Genomic DNA, 16,502 nt, shown 5'->3' on the forward strand with positions numbered 1-16,502 from the left:
TTTTTTACGGGCCTGAGACATAAGTCTTATTTCTTGAAAAAGAAAGTTCACAGATTTCTAGTAACGTGTGCACATATCTGTCTTTTTCTGTTGTCCTAGCATATTTTGCAAAAGCAGACGACAATCCACAGGAAATGGAGGCGCAAAACTTGCCTTCTGCTTTGCAACTTTCCATCATTGGCTGTGTACCTTTTTTTCACACGAAACTACGTAGGGCTAATCTAAGGTACTGTTTATTAACACTTTCTTTGACTATCTGACAAAATAATCGCATCTTTTATTGAAGGCAGTGGATTCAATGTTCCATTATAAACAGTGTGTGCATTTGTGCCCTCCTCCGTTCTATGGTCATAATAACGAGTCAGTAAGCCATAGCACTGAGCCCCTGTGCAGCTTTTTAATGCTGATATTGTGCGCTTTAAACGGCGCTTTCAAACACTTGTATCAAAACAGTGTTGGTTATAATATTGATGAAAGCTGGATGAATATGTGGACACTTCGCTCAGGCATCGCATGGTTTGAAAAATTATCTCATCTTTATTCCTGGCATTCGTGTTCTATGCTTTGGAGTCTTCTACAGCAATCGTTTTTCGAGTGTGGATTAAATTTGTTGCCACCTGGATTAAAACAGCTGGCGCACGTATTATTGGCGTTGGCACTGGGATTAAATTGGTTGGCGCTCGCATTGTTTAAGTTGGCGCTTGGATTAAATGCGCTGGCGCGTGGATTAAATGTTTTTCACTCGGATTAAATTCATGGCACGCAGATTATATCAGTCAGCGCGTAGATTGTTTCCACTGGCACTAGGATCAAATTCAGTGGGAAAACCTGTAGTTATGCAAAACAATTAAAAGAGAAAAACATGTTGCCCACAGGATGTGAAGTTGCATGCTTGGCTGCCGGAGCCAGTGCCTTGGAGCATGCCGTAGCAGGTCTTCACTGCTGGAGCAATGGCAGGTGTTGCCAATGCTGTGGCGCAAGCCATTGCAGATTTTTGTTGTGCCACGGTCGCTGGGCCTTGCGATCATGTGGTGTGTAAAAAGCAGTTGGAGTATTGGCGAATGGTCGCCGAAGTCGTGTTTTTGTTGGTGGAGTGCCTCCTATATTCTTTCGGGAAAAAAAACGAGCGTTACAGAAACAGGGTTCTCTGTCGCTGATCGTGCACTTGCTCATGTTGAAGCTGCATGCGAAACTGCGTTTGTACTAGAAGCATTGGGACAACCAAGCTCATCTTTGGTTGGGGGTGGGATCCTGTATGAGCGACAGTGTGCCCAGCTTGTTAGTGAGCCCACCGTGTCTTTGATACTTTATCTGGTGCATTTTAAATTGGAACCAGATAAAGCTTGTATGCAATGGCTGCTGCTTCTGTTTTTACATTTACACTTGCCTTGCATGCCCTCAGTGCCATGCAGCATTCTGTGAAGAAGAAAAACAAAGAGAATTATGATTTCACAAGTGCCGATTTCAAAGGGCCTATACTGTTTCTGTATGTTTCTTGTACAGTCGTGTATGGAAGGCAAAATGGGACCGTGGTTTAACTTGACTACCGTATAAACGCGTGTAAGGGCCGCACTTTTTTTTCCAGATTCGGGAGCCAATTTTCGGAGTGCGGCCCATACACGCGATTTAGAAAAAAAAAAAAAAATTTTTTTAAGCAAAAACACAGCAATCAGGGAATGAACGGCATTTATTCTGGTGCACGCTCATCCCAAAAAAGCCGCGCAGCATGTCCGCTGTCAACGCGTAGCCGTTGTTCGCATTTCCATCACTAGCAGAGCAGTTCGGGGAAACTCGCACGGCTCGCCTCGGAAAGCGCGTTTTTTGCAGCTTGTGTTTCTCAAGGCACCCTTTTGATTGCACGGTCATCGGACGCACTTCTCGGCGTCGAGTTCCCTGCCCGCACGCCTGCCGCGTTCGAGAGCTAACTCCCAGCCGTGTAGCTGATAAGGTGCTTACTCGGCGGCAGCACGCGAAAGCCACAACTACGGCGAATGCGCTAATCCGCCATAAAAGGCTGGAGCTGGCGATACTGATGCTGATTAGATAGCGGGAAGTCGCGGAAGCGGGGGAGGGGGGGGGGGGGGGGGGAATTGACGATGATGATGGCTGCGGCCTCGGGCGCCATCCATGGACGGTTTTTGGAAGCTCTTGTGCGCGTGCTTGGCCTCCGCGATCAAGCGCTCCGCGATCGAGCGCACCGTTGTTCGCAGCCGGAGCCGATCGCGGAGGCCACGGCGCGTGCATTTAGAAGGCTATTCCCGCCTGGGTCATGGAAAGTTCGGGTGCGGCCCTTATACGGATTTATTTTTTTTTAAACATTGCCTTCGGGAAAACGGGGTGCGGCCCATACACGGGTGCGGCCCTTACACGCGTTTATACGGTATATCTGAGTTTACTATAATGGAGTTCTGCTCCATTTAATCTTCTTGTCATATTTTTGCACACTACTATGCCTGCAGCCTTTTGTAAAACCCTTTCAGTAGTCCACTCAGCGAGTTAGGATGCATGACAGCTCATACGCACAGAAAGGAACTTGCAGTTTAATCCCTGCCAGCTGAGTGACTGACAACTCCTGTTATTAGGGAGGCACTGTGTCTGATTTCCAGTGCCAGGTACCAACTGGTTTTCCAGTAGGTACCAACTTTCTCCTGGTCTGGTGACCTGGTCGTTGGCTTCTCTGGGGCGAATTGCTTTGGAAAAAGCATTCCTGGACCCCTCTTCATGCAGAACAAACACGTTAGCCGTGGTGCTCTTTGGCTACGTTGTCCTGATGATGATGATGATGATCCTCGTGCCGTTAAAGTTGAATCATCATGAGTGACTGACAGCTATGCTCATCATGCGGGCCACCACCAAATTCTTTTCCTCAGCGATGGGAACATGAGCTAGGCCATTTAACAAGTTGGTTTGAAATTCCACGTATCGCTTGTTCACCCCTACGCTAGTGCAGTATTCACCCCTACGCTAGTGCAGTATCTTCATCACGTTACAAAGCCGGTTAGCCTCGGGGATGAAAAAAATCATCGTCGTCATCATCATCACGGCAGAAAATACAGAAATACAGCAGAAAAAAAAAGGATGTTTCCTCATTTGTGCACTTTAAGGACCACGACATGTTCAAGCTGCGGGAGCAAGTTGCCCGTGTGCATTGCAACCAGCAGAGTCCTCCGAGAGCCGAGCCAGCAGTGGACCTGTTCGCTGTGCCGACACAGTGCCCACAGGCAGGACGTCGTGCACCGACACAGCTGTCCCCTGTGCCACGCGCCCAAGACAAGTGTCGCATAGAGGCCACCCTCTGTGGGCTGTATTGCAAGCTATTTTGAATGACACACTTTTAGATACAACATAGTACCTTATGCAAAGTGTTTACATAAAAAAAAAATGTTCGATATGTAGCATAGCCAGTTAATACCACATGATCTCCAGTTATTGTAGTGTCTTTTGTGGAAAAAAAAAAGGATATACTAATAGGAGTGGATGTGCACTGCGGTAAGTTGGCAGCATGCGATCTCTGGTTGGGGTTCTTGACGTTTTTAGCCTCAGGGAATCCCGGTGACTTTCAACAGGTGCTGAGGAACCTTGCATGTCTTGGCTTCCATCTCCTCTTGCTTAACATGCATGAAAAAAAAAAAGAGCATGCAGTCATATGGCTCCTTAATAACAGTCCATATTCAAGTAATAATGACTAGCTACATGATGAAAACAGTCCGCAGTAAGCATTTCCACTATGGTCAGTCCAAAAATAAGTTGGGGAAAGGAAAGGCGGGGGTCAAGGCATGCATGGATATATAGGTGCTTGGTTAACCTGAGCAGCACTCAAAGGAAGGAATTTTGACAATGTAGACTGAGGGGTCAGTTGGTCAGACATGTTTTAAAGAAGAATGTAGCCTTAATATAACACACAGGAAATGAAATGACAGGAGTAGTGCCTGTCCTGTCCTCGCCTGATTTGCATGCTGTTGTAATGCTACAATCTTCTTTAAAGCAGTCCATTGAATGCAGTTTGGGAGCCCCTGGGGTATGTATATATTAATGCATTATATGGTGCTATATTTGATTACTGCTATTCAAAAAACGGAGTAGTGCCGTATCTGACCACTCAACATATATGTTGTCATAGATGGCAGAAACAAATTTGAGCTAAGAAAATTCAGAATAATGTGAAAGTTAAAGGGTCAGTCTACTCACCGAGATGAGTGTATGGCATATTCTGGTAGTTGTTACCCTATAACATCAATAACGAGGGGACTGCGCCCGGTTTAGGCAGGAATTTATATTTTATTTCGGCGTTAAAAGTCGCGTAAAAAAGCATGGTGGCGACCCCAAACGTTCATTTTGTTCAAGAAAGTGGTAGTCTTTTTTTGTAGAAGCATAAGTGAATATACTATGTACCATTTGTATGCCTCAATGTCAGAGAAACGCACGTTTTGTTCTAGTAAACTGTAGAAGGCGTACCGCTCGCTTTTTCTGTAAATCACATGAATATTTATAGTTACACGTACGCAAAACGCAGGCACATTCCCACTTTTAGTTCAGCGTATGCTAGCAGAGACGCAAAAATAAACTCAGCCTATAGTGGCGCCATCTGGTCGTCAGGACGGGAACCATTGCTGTAAACAAACCGACTCTCCACTTAAGCCTAGGAGCGGCAGAATAGTCACTCTAATTATTAAAATAAAGCAAATTTATCTCTTATATGTTTCCTTATAGGCGAGATGAGACGAAGCGAAAGACAGGCGCCCCATTTATGGCCAGTGAACGCACTGAAAAAGGCAGCAACAACGAGAATTCAGTCCGAAGCGAGAGGTCCGGCTTCGACGGGCGCCGCCATGTTTGTCGCCGTGCGGCGGAAATCCAGATGGTTGCCAGATGAGACTACCATCTCATACAGATGTGTTCCCACATTAATAAATTCTATTTTAAAATGTTCTACCGCACTCCTTGGCACCACAGCTGGCTAAACGGTAATTTGAGTAAAGAGCTATCGGTTGCCGCAAAGAAAATATGGTCGATAAAATTCAGTAGACTGACCCTTTAAGGGAGAAAGGGTTGCACAAATTTTCATTAATGCAGTGCCATTTATTTTTTTCTGCTTTGCTTTCTGTCATCACTGTTGGATACTGTGTGCTTTACCACGTGTATGCATGTGTGTTGTGCTTTTTATTGCATAATTTTGGTTCGTGCAAATGTGATTTTTATTTTTTTTATCCATGATTTACGGAGGATCTCTTTTGTTGTTGGTTTTCCAAGTTCTTGAGTCAGCAGCATCAGAGAGAGTGCTTGAAACTGCAGTATTGTGCCTTAAGTGCCGCACTGCATCAGATATGCATGTAGATATCTAGCAGTGTGCTGCCGCTTTTGTATAATAGTTGTATGTCAGTATGTAATAATGCCTTTGTTAGCGAAATGGGAATGAGAGCGTGCGTTCGCTGTGAAGGGATGTTATGATTTTGTAGAACCCGGTGCTCTCGTATATCAAGATGTTGCGCTTATCGTGTCCCTTTTATCACTCCGGTGCTAGCTATGTTATGAGACCAAAGCTGTACAAGACTTCTACAAATGATCTCCCCTGCTCCATTTTTCTTTAGGATGCACTCTGTACAAAACAGATACTATATGGGCAAGAAGAGTGATTTAGCAGTGTTTCATGTGAAGCTACTAGTGTTTAATGAGTGCTTCCAAAGCAAGAAAATGACACAGTTGTAAATTGTGGCTGATCGCTTTTTAAGTGCTTTGCATGCATACTTGATCACACCTTTCCAATTTATTTCACTGTCATGTCACGAAAGAATTTTGTACGGTGAATTAAAATTCTCTTCACCAAATTCTTTGCCCTTGTGTGTGACTGTTGGAACAGATCAGTAGAATAGTGTACGTCTTGTTAAGAGAAAACCTTCACTCCCTGTTTCACTAATTAGCCAGACTGCAAAATTTTCTAAATCTTGCTTTCCAATTTCAATTCTGTTTTCTAGGGCGGAAATAAAAGATGTACTGCTTAATGTCCCATTGTTTAACAACTTTAAAGTGGTGCCTTTGATGCATTATCTCTCTCTGCACAAGCAGCCATAAAACAGATGGATGTTGAAAATTCAGAGGAATGTTAATCTGACATAGTGTTCATACTAGACAAAACTAATACCTAAAATTATGCAGCCGCCGCGGTGGCTCAGTGGTTATGGTGCTCGGCTGCTGGCCCGAAAGACGTGGGTTCAATTCCGGCCGCAGCGGTTGAATTTCTTTGGAGGAGAAATTCTAGAGGCCCGTGTACTGTGCGATGTCAGTGCACGTTAAAGAACCCCAGGTGGTCGAAATTTCCGGAGCCCTCCACTACGGCGTCTCTCATAGCCTTAGTCGCTTTGGGACGTTAAACATCATAAACCAACCAAACCAAACCAACCAAAATTATGCAGAACAATCACATTATAATTGCGAATTTTGTACTTGTCTAAAAGGTACCAAACCTTTCCGCTGTCCTTGTAGTTTCTTAAAGTTCATTTCCTGTTTCATTTCAGGAATGCAAATACTTTATAGAGCAAGTGTGGCACTGATTACAATTTCTACATCAACTTTGTTGTCCCTCATCTCATGCAAAGGTACAAATTAAGGTTTCAAGGTAAAAATTTTCTATAGCATAGCGTTTCACTGAAACATCAGTGGCAACTGCTGAAACAGAGAATTTTGCTGTTCTGTCAACAGTTTTTTCACGATAAAGGACACTTGCGAGGTGCATAACTGTTCATATATCTAGTTGAATGTGTCCTTGTTTGGCATTCAAATTCCACGCTTGCACCGTCTAGACCAGCAACAGATTCTTCTGAAGCTAATTTATGCATACCACTACATCCAGATATAAATGAGCAGTGGCGATGTGGTAGAGCATCCACCTTGGATTCAGGAAGTGCTGGGTTTGATCCTCGGTGCTGCCGGGTACCCACCGGTTTCCTTATGGGTACAAGATTTCCACCGACCTGGTGCTCGGCTTTTCCGGGGTGAAATTCTTGGGAAAAGGGTCTTGGACCAAACCGTTGCATTGATGAGCCAGTGATTTGTTGCGCCATCAAACAACCCTAAATCCACCTCGTGCAGTAAAAGCCCATTTGTGGCCCTTTCATAAGCTGAATCATGAACCGCCTGTGCAGCCTGTTGGTATTCGAAACTGGTTTTGCCCCCGTATGGACGCAACGGGGTTTGTGGAGCCTCTTTCAAGTGCACACCCCCTAAGGAAGCCGGGTGCCAGACTAAAGGACGCTTGTACCCGTATTTTTACTAGTGAGTACCGTATTTTCCGGTGTATAAGACGCAGCTTTTTTTCGAAAATCTTGCTGGTGCGTCCTATACAAGGGTGCGTCTTATATGCGAATTTTTCATCTTTTTTTTCGCGAGTTCATCGATTACTCCGGTTCATGCTCAAGCTTTCTTCACCTAAAAAATGTCACTACCAATAACGCGGTTGTAACACGGTTAATACTTCAATACCGGGACCGCCGTGCGCGACATTCTAGGTGATCTTTATCATGAAACGGCGGGGATGACGACTTCTGGGATCACAAACGCGCGGCTGTTTCAAAGGCCCCAAGCAAAAGTAATGAGAAGCGCCAAAAGATGGTGACAATCGCGCTTCTCGCCATTGTCAAGATAAGCCGGCGTTCTTTTTTAGTCACCCTTTGCAACTTTTTTTGCTCCGCGTACGTAGTGCGTGTTTCTGCCGAGTTGCTTCCAGAAATGGGTGAACCTTTTGATAGGGCATCTGAAGATGAAGACTTCGAAGGTTTCAAGTAGAAATAAAATGTTGTTATGGACATATGGGGAGCTGTATTGTTTTTTCTTTCTTTTTTGCTAAAACGTGGACGGGTATGGCGTGAGTGTTTCCTTTTTTGATCACTTAGCGTTGCTTAAGAATTGCTCACAGGTACGGTGCATTTTGCGATAGTCGCGCAAGCGTGTTTAATTAAGCCTCACTAGCCTAACTGGGTAAACTGGGGTGCGTCTTATACACGGGTGCGTCTTATATACGAACTTTTTCAGTGACAGCTTGCATATATGGCAGGTGCATCTTATACAAGGGTGCGTCTTATACACCGGAAAATACGGTATCCAGCGGTTTCAAACCAACCACCTCTTACAGCTGAGGCGGGCGCCCAAATCACTAGGCCACGACTGCGGTTATTTTTGGCATTCAAATGCTACACTCGGCATTTCACCAGCTAGAACAGCAATCGATTTTTCTGAAGCTAATTTACCACTACAGCCAATATAACGGAGTTGTGCACTTTTTTCTTTGCCTGCAGTTTTTGCCTGTCATCAGTGTTTGAGGTGTTCTTAACCCTTTGACATGCTATTTTTTGTTTTCCATTGAAATGATATATTTCTTTTGTCTAAATAATGTACTCAGACCTTAAGAATGATAATTAGGTTAGTTTTGCAGCGCCTGAATACTAGCGGTTGATTTTGTACAAAGTGTCATAACTGCTGAAAATAGCAACATCGAAATGCCGGGACCTATCAAGTAAACATCCGAAGGATCGCGGAAATAATTCCTATTTCGAAGGTGCACAAAAATGCTGGATGATGTGCTACCCCGGTCACTGTTTCTCGGAATATTATTTACTGCTTTTGCTATATGGCATAAAAGAACAGGTTATTTGCGAGGTGAAGGATATGAAGTTCACCTGAAACAAAGAAATCACTGCTAGGTGCAGCCCACTCTCAGAAAATGCTGCGAGTTCGTTTTATACACAGTTGTGTACACAGTCACGTCAAAGGTTTAAGCCAGTTGGTCATGCCAGAAAACATGTAGCTGCATGATTAGGCAGGAGAAATGAAATGAGTAGAGCCAGGATGTAGTCCTGTGTGCTGTTTCTGTACATGCCTTCACTTTGATCAGTGTCTGTTTTGTTCTCAGTCATGAAATGAGCTTGCAAGAGAGTTACGCAGTTTCTCGTCTGTGTAACACGTAGTTCATCTTGTTTTCCAGTCAGCTGATAAAGGATCATCTTTTTTCTGCACAGTGAATTAGCGCTCCCCTTCTGTGCTCAACTTTTGTACATTGCAGCTTTGGCATTGCCCAGTTAGCCTGTTGCAAACATCAAAAATGTTGTGGTTTTTTGTGATCATCCATGGCATTTTTCTTGGCGAGTCTTTCATCTTAAAGTGCATATGTGTGTACGTGTGCATGCTCACTCATAGACTGGCTCCAGACATCTCTGTTGTTCATAATGCAAAAAAAAACAGTGCGAACAAACGGGGACGAGACGAAGAATGCACAGGAACAAGCGCTGACTCTCAACTAAAGTTTAATCACAGGAAACACGCTTATAAAAGGAAACAGAAAACAAAAAAACACCAAAATCAGAACGCATGTGTTACTATGTGATGTCCAGATATGCAACCTCACAGTCACGCAGGAGCAGGGATGGTTTGCTGACACACAATCTTGCTTTCTTTGCCATGTTGTACGCCTCGATAATTTCCCTGGTCACTAATCTAGTTGATCATTGCCGAGAGTGTCAATCATGTTTTCCGTCCATACATTTTACTGACATTTTGTACAAACACCCCGACCAGTTGACCAGGGAAATCATCGAGGCGTACAACATGGCAAAGAAAGCAAGATTGTGTGTCAGCAAACCATCCCTGCTCCTGCGTGACTGTGAGGTTGCATATCTGGACATCACATAGTAACACATGCGTTCTGATTTTGGTGTTTTTTTTTTGTTTTTTTTTCCTTTTATAAGCGTGTTTCCTGTGATTAAACTTTAGTTGAGAGTCGGCGCTTGTTCCTGTGCATTCTTCGTCTCGTCCCCGTTTGTTCGCGCTGTTTTTTTGCATTATGTATCACCAACTCGCCCGCTTATCCATCCTGTTGAATCTCTGTTGTGCAAAATATGTTCAGAGGCAACATACTGCAAGTTTTTGAGAGCAGGTATCGCGAAACGAAATTGAGCCTCTCATAAAGACCTAAAATCAGTCCTTGGGTCCTACAGTGCTGCACTAAAGGCATGCTCACTCAAGGAGAGAAATCCCCGTCTTTGCTCCTAAGCAAGCGCATTGCACAGCAAAAGTGCCATGTATTTGTGATGAGACACTGTTGAAACTCTGAGTTCCCCACCGGAACATCATAAACGGGGGGGGGGGGGTCTACTATTTTAGGCGCACAAATGACCTTCCTGGCTAGGGCGTAATCGGTTCAGCACGGCAGCCGTGTGAAGCCCTAAAACATAATGTTGACTCACCTGTCTGTGCCTTCTCCCATACAACGACGTTGTGCTGAGAGGGAGGCAGGCGTTGTATAGATACGAGGGAAAACAATCAACGGCACACTGCAACACGCGTGGCTGCTTTTAAAGATCAAAAAGGCAAACTGTATTGGTACAGTATACAAAATGCATCAGTAACATCACTGCACCACAAGTCCCAATGCTATACCGAGTGTTCCTTTTTTTTTTTTCCACAATTTTTTTTCTCGACACGGCACACGGATATATTTATATCACAAATATCCATGTATTCTCCTTCTTTCTCATGGGCACACTAAGTAAGCCCAAAGCAAGAAGAGAAATGGAAAAGGAAGGAATAAAAGAAAAGAAAAGTTTCAAAGAGGAAAGAAAACAAGTAACGAATAAAAGACTAAGTTGTCGCACAAAAGGTAGAGTTTTGCACTACTCTTGTAACCGCGCCCAGCTATCGACAGAAGCTTGAGAAAGCACAACTTGTGGTTATTCGTAAAATAACACATTCTCTTCGTCTCACTCTCCTTTTTTTTTTTTTACACGTTCGAGCAAACATGCTGCCTTCTTTCAGCGGAAAAAGATGCTTCAAGGACAACCTATGAGGTGATATGGAAGAACTTCACGCGTAATCGTGAGAAAAAGTGTGACAAGCGATACTCATTCAGTTTTCTCAAATTTGGCTGCAGAAGCATAGAGCATCTTTTATGTATATTATATGTGTATATATATATTTATATATATGTATGTATAATATTTATATAATGTATGGGGTTACAGTCTGCCAGTTGCATGCAGTCCTTTGGATAACAATACCGGGTCAGCAATTTTTTTTTCTTTGCTTGCAGAATTTATAAGTTGCCTCAGGGGGGGTTCTTCCTACAACTATGAGTAGACTCTGTTTCCTTCATTTTTGTGCCATTTTTAAGGGTCCTGTGGGCAGTTACACTTCTTTGCATAATTTAAATGTGGTTGATTCATCCTGTACGCATTGCTTCCACCTTGCCTCTGTGCACTAATGCATAGAGCGTGGTGTTTCACTAGAGGAGTGCAATGTACAGGTCTACCGTATTTTCCGGTGTATAAGACGCATTTTATTTTTTCAAAAATCTTGCTGGTGCGCCCTATACAAGGGTGCGTCTTATATGCGAATTTTTCGGTTTTTTTTGCGAATTCAGAAATTGCTCAGGTTCATGCTCAAGCTTTTTTCACCTAAAAAATATCACTACCAATGATGCGGTAGTAACACGGTTAATACTTCAATACGGGGACCGCCGTGCGCAACTTTTTTTAGGTGAACTTTATCATGAAACGGCGGGGATGACGACTTCCAGAATCGCACACACGCGGTCGTTTCGGAGGCGCAAGCAAAAGTAATGTGAAATTCCAAACCTCAGGTGGTCGAAATTTCCGGAGCCCTTCACTACGGCGTCTCTCATAGCCCGAGTTGCTTTGGGACGTTAAGCCCCATAAACCATAAACCAAGAACTTCACAGATAGGTAGGTAGGTAGGTAGGTAGGATAACTTTATTTAGCTCTACGGAGCTTTTATGCGATCAGATGAGTCCATCCATGGTTCATTTCGCGATGGTCGAGCAAGCGTGTTTAATTAACCCTCACTAGCCTAAGTGGGTAAATTGGGGTGCGTCTTATACACGGGTGCGTCTTATACACGGGTGCGTCTTATATACCAACTTTTTCAATGAGAGCCTTCATATATGGCGGGTGCGTCTTATACAAGGGTGCGTCTTGTACATCGGAAAATACGGTACTTGTTGAATCTTTTGTGCTTCCTGGACTACTGCAAATTGTTTCATTTATTACCTTAATCATTCGTTCTGAAATCATAGCTTGCCGATGAGGTAGAAGTCGCACTTGTGGGAAAGAAAGAAAGATAAACTGTACACATTGTTTGATTCACCAGCTTTTGCTATTTTCTCATAACAGTGACGTTAGTAACAGTATTTGTAGAAGAGTGAAATGTGATAGTAATACTATAGCAGTATGATGCTAGGAAGCATTAAGGTCACATCAGGAAAGAAAAACCATAACAGTCCCCATTAATGCCTGTCGGAATGTGGAGGTATAAAGATAGATGCCCCAAAACAAAGTGAGTAAACAAAGAACCCAGCCCGTTTGCTTTCGAACCAGAGGATGCTGCCCTCCCATCCATGCTGGCTCATTTTTGCTGCATGGTAACAAGATAACTACAACAACAAGCAAACAAAGCAGTTAGAGCTGGTTTTTTGTTGTCTTACACTACTCTCACAATTCAGAGCATGAGCTTAGAAGCCTTGGGTTTATTCCGTGGGCCAAGCCTATATGCAGAAAGATACACTATTAACATCAGACTGCCGCAGCAGGAGCCTCTACAGAAGTGAAAAAATTTGAAGGCATGATGTCGCGCTGTAAGAAGCGAAGTAAAACTAGTTTGTATCTTTTTTTTTTCTGTTTCGTTTGGTGGCAATAATTTGAGGAGGAAATGAGAGAAATGAAATGATCACGGAAAGAGCCGTCTATGTTGTCAGTAGTCGTCGTCGTCGTCTCGTGTCGTAATAGAAAACAGCAACCACGTGCAAAAAAGAAAACATGGTATTGATTAGGAAACAGTTCACAAGAACCAACAACCTTTTTTTTTTTCTCCCCACATTTGCATCATGCAACAGCACTTGTCAACAAAACAAGAAAAGACATGCTGGAGCACTGACTTCTTAAAACAGCCGTCATGTAACAACGCCTAAACGGAACAGAAGAAAACAGAAATAATAGCCGAGAACAGCATCATGTGTTACATGTGTGTGTTTATATATATATATGTATATATATATATATATCGTATTTCACAAGATGATGTGGTGATCAACAATGAGTGATGACACTTGCCAGCCCATGCGCGCATGCGGTTCCACCAGGTTAGTACATGGACAGTTCTTTTTCCTAGGCATCCTATAGAAACAGCACAAGATACAGACAGACGTATGCACAGAGCATAACAGGCACTTTCCCTCGAGACTTGAGAGAAGCTTTAAAGTAAAACTCGCTTCCATCCCTCCCGTTTTTCAAAAGGAACCGATAAAGAGCATCTAACAAACAAACTGAATGACAAAAGCGAACAAAATGTGGGAAAAGAGAGATTTACAAAGTCAACAGAAAGCCAACAAGAAGAGAGAGAGAGATACCATGCTTGGAAACTTGTGATTTCGCAAGTATGTATAGTATTTATATATCTATTGTATCTGAGCATCTTTTGCTGCAGAAAACAGCTGCTGCTTCCTCGCCTACTCCCTCTCTCTCTTTCGAAGCTTTGTTTTCCTCGTTTTTGTCTCCTGCGCGCGCGCGTGTGTGTACGTGTGTGCGAGTGGCGTTTCCCTTCCTTCCGCACAGAGGGAACTCTCTGCCAGGCGTTGTCTTTCTTTTGTTCAGTGGCCGGGCAGGGGGTCCTGCCTGCCCGCGCTTGTGTCTCTTTGTTTCTACTTTGGGGGCGAGGGCGGTGGGAGTGCGGGAACGCGGGGTGGGGGGAGCCGAGCGAGGGCAGCAGCAACGACGCCGCCGCCGCACCTCCTCCGCCTCCCACTCCCATTTCTGTTTTCTCCTTTGTACGGTTCCTTCTGCACCTCTGGAGCCAGCTGCGGAGAGAAGAAAGAGAGTCTCTCTCTGCCCCAGCCGTGTGTCCCTCCACGTGCGTCCGCTCACAGTCACAACAATGACGGCAGCAGCGGCGAACACTCCTCGCTCGTGGTCGTCGCCGGTGTCCGCCCGTGGCGCTGCCGCCGCAGTGCCTCCTCGTCGTCGCTGTAGTGTGGCGCCACGAGCGCCGCCTGGCGTCCCGCGGCTGCGTGTGTCGTCGTCAGCCGAAACTGTCCATGGAGGCGAGTGAGTTGCCCTGCGAGGAGGAGGAGGCGGCGGCCGCCACGTTGACCAGCGACGAAGGCGGGAAGAGCTTGTACCAGCCGATGGTCATGTTGGTCAGGTTCAGGTCGTCAAGCATTATCTGAGCCACGCCCATGAACACCTTCTTCTCCATGCGCCCGTACTCGCCCCACACCGTCACCTGTGGAGGAGGGTCACGAGAGGTTAAAGATTGGCTGTAGTGCTCAGCAGTTCTGAACAGTCTATGATTATGGTCTGTTGGCGGATGCTTGGGACAGGGGAGGCCTAATTTACACTGACAACCCCCCCCCAACACATGGGCGTTTTCGTATTTTGCCCCATCGAAGTGTGGCTGCCATGGTCAGGATTTGATCCCACGGTCTCATGTACAGTAGTGGAACATGTCAGTCGCTGCAGTCAGTCGTTTTGTAGCCGGCTCTATTACTTGCTTTTAGATATGCACTGGCAGAGAGTTAAAATGTGCTTGACATTCCAAGGCAAACATTCAGTTAGTTTTCACTCCCTAGCCTGTTCATTAATGGCAACATTAATGTTTATCTACAACATTACTATTCACAGTCCTTGCACAGTTTTGGCCATATGCATAATCTTCATGTTGAACCTCATTCAATTCAATGCCATCCGCAAAGTTGTTACAAAAGCTGGCCAGTTGTCACCACAGTTCTTCAAGGCACAGGTTGACATTGATCATCAAGGCACTGGATGACACTGATGACGTCATTACAACCAGCAGCTATAGCATCGAAAGCGCTCAAAAGAAAGTGTGCAACATGGAGAAGTCGAACCTGAGAAGAGATTGATGAGATCAGAAGTGCAGTATATCGAATATGGGTACTGCTGTTTCCATTCAATGTGACCTGTTTAAAACTTTTGCTGTGCATTGAATTTTCTCACAACTGCACACTAAATACCTTTGCTGCTGAGTGTACAGTCACGTCTTTCTCAGTGCCTTAAGAAGTCTAACTAACAGTCTCTGTTTACTTATACATTTCCAGCACTGCCCTATCTATGTTAGGCATTCTAAGGTTTTGTATGTATTTTTCTGGGAGAGAATTCTTTCAACCTCACATTTTTCAACTGAAAGCTGAAGTAGTTTAAGAACTTTTGTTTGCCAGTTTTGGGTAGCATGAGATACACTCACGTAAATAGACGTCAGGTCGGAATCTGTTACATAAGAGTCTGCATCCATCAAGCAATGTTCATCTAGTCAGCAAAGTCACGTCTTTGGGGCAAGGGTGCATTATAATCATCATGCATTTTATTCAGGAGTCCAGGATAGCTAGTAATTCTCACACATTCACAAGTTTACGTGTTTTCGCTTGTATGCTCTGCCAGTTGGCATGTTCCCAGAGTGAAAAATTTCTAGGAGAAAGTAGGTTCAACTTTATATAGTCGAGGTACACCAAAACGGAATGACTAGATGTTGAGCAAGAAAAGGAAGCACTTTTCGCATGTGAACTGTTACGCTTTACAGTTTTCAGCATAACAAGAAGCCAAAAGCTGTTTCTTCACGACAGAAAACTTCAAATGCTCTCAGACTCCAGATTGACCGTTGGCAGGAGTAAGAGGTATCCTTACCTGAAGCACACAACCTCGGTAATCTTCATTAAATATTAGCACCTGCTGGTAAAGTGGATCTAGGGTTCGTCGAGCTGTTGCCGTTTTCGCCTTTGCTATGCATTTTCTGCCGTTGATGAGATACACCTTGACGTACGGCGCTGCAAGAAGACAGAACATCAGAGTTGTCAAAAGCACCAAGTTTGGCTTCTGTGAATAAATATCAGGGCAACATATTTGTAATTCATGTCAATACAAAGCCAAAAGCACAAATTTTCACGCTGATTGTTCGGGGGGGTGGGGGGCTCATGTTGCAGCGCGGCCTCCTCATAGAATTTGTGGAGGGATCAAACGCAAGAATAAGAACTGTGTTCCCATAATGATAATGCCAATGTGTATTAGATAACGCTGCGCAGTGTCTAGACAAGTGAAATATGTATTTTTTTAAATAAAAGAATGCATTTGTATGTCTTAGAAACCGTGGCAGGCATAACTGATACCAATTCTTCCATACTTTTGCGTATTTAATAAGTAAAGAAAATATCACACGAAGTCTGTAACTATATCAGTCCGAAACCAGCAAAGCAGTGCATGCCGCTGATATGAAAAGCGTAAAGGCCATGAAATTAGCAAGTATAGAGGACAAATATTTTACTAAATCTTTGTCGTTCAAGAACCTTTACATTTTTGTACGTATGCAACAGCCAGGAAGAAATCTCAACGACGCTGTCCTTCGTTCGAGTGTACTGTGCAGCAGCAGCTGTCACCGGTCATGTATTGCGAGCAATTGCACCGAAATTTAGCCGCAACAACAAGCACATGTACAAA

General features: G+C 44.2%; 2 protein-coding genes across 5 annotated transcripts in view; one reads left to right on the plus strand and one right to left on the minus strand.

Moving 5' to 3' along the window:
- Nucleotides 1-5,825, plus strand: part of Oseg4 (intraflagellar transport protein Oseg4) — a 68,297-nt gene extending 62,472 nt beyond the window's left edge. The window contains exon 33 of the mRNA XM_089564243.1: nucleotides 3,105-5,825. Within this exon, the coding sequence (XP_089420369.1) occupies nucleotides 3,105-3,285 (181 nt within the window). The 3' untranslated portion in view covers nucleotides 3,286-5,825. The remainder of the gene's footprint in view (nucleotides 1-3,104) is intronic.
- Nucleotides 5,826-12,506: 6,681 nt separating this feature from the next.
- The window catches only part of Rim (Rab3 interacting molecule), a 135,248-nt gene continuing 131,252 nt past the window's right edge, over nucleotides 12,507-16,502 (minus strand). For all 4 annotated transcript variants that reach the window (XM_089564267.1, XM_089564261.1, XM_089564280.1 and 1 more), the window contains exons 20-21: nucleotides 15,696-15,835; nucleotides 12,507-14,277 (exon numbers count right to left, since the gene is read on the minus strand). In XM_089564267.1, the coding sequence (XP_089420393.1) occupies nucleotides 14,074-14,277; nucleotides 15,696-15,835 (344 nt within the window). In that variant the 3' untranslated portion in view covers nucleotides 12,507-14,073. The remainder of the gene's footprint in view (nucleotides 14,278-15,695; nucleotides 15,836-16,502) is intronic.

Source organism: Amblyomma mixtum, chromosome 1 (assembly GCF_055824585.1).
Source record: "Amblyomma mixtum isolate Tamu chromosome 1, ASM5582458v1, whole genome shotgun sequence".
NCBI classification, from domain to species: Eukaryota; Metazoa; Arthropoda; class Arachnida; order Ixodida; family Ixodidae; genus Amblyomma; species Amblyomma mixtum.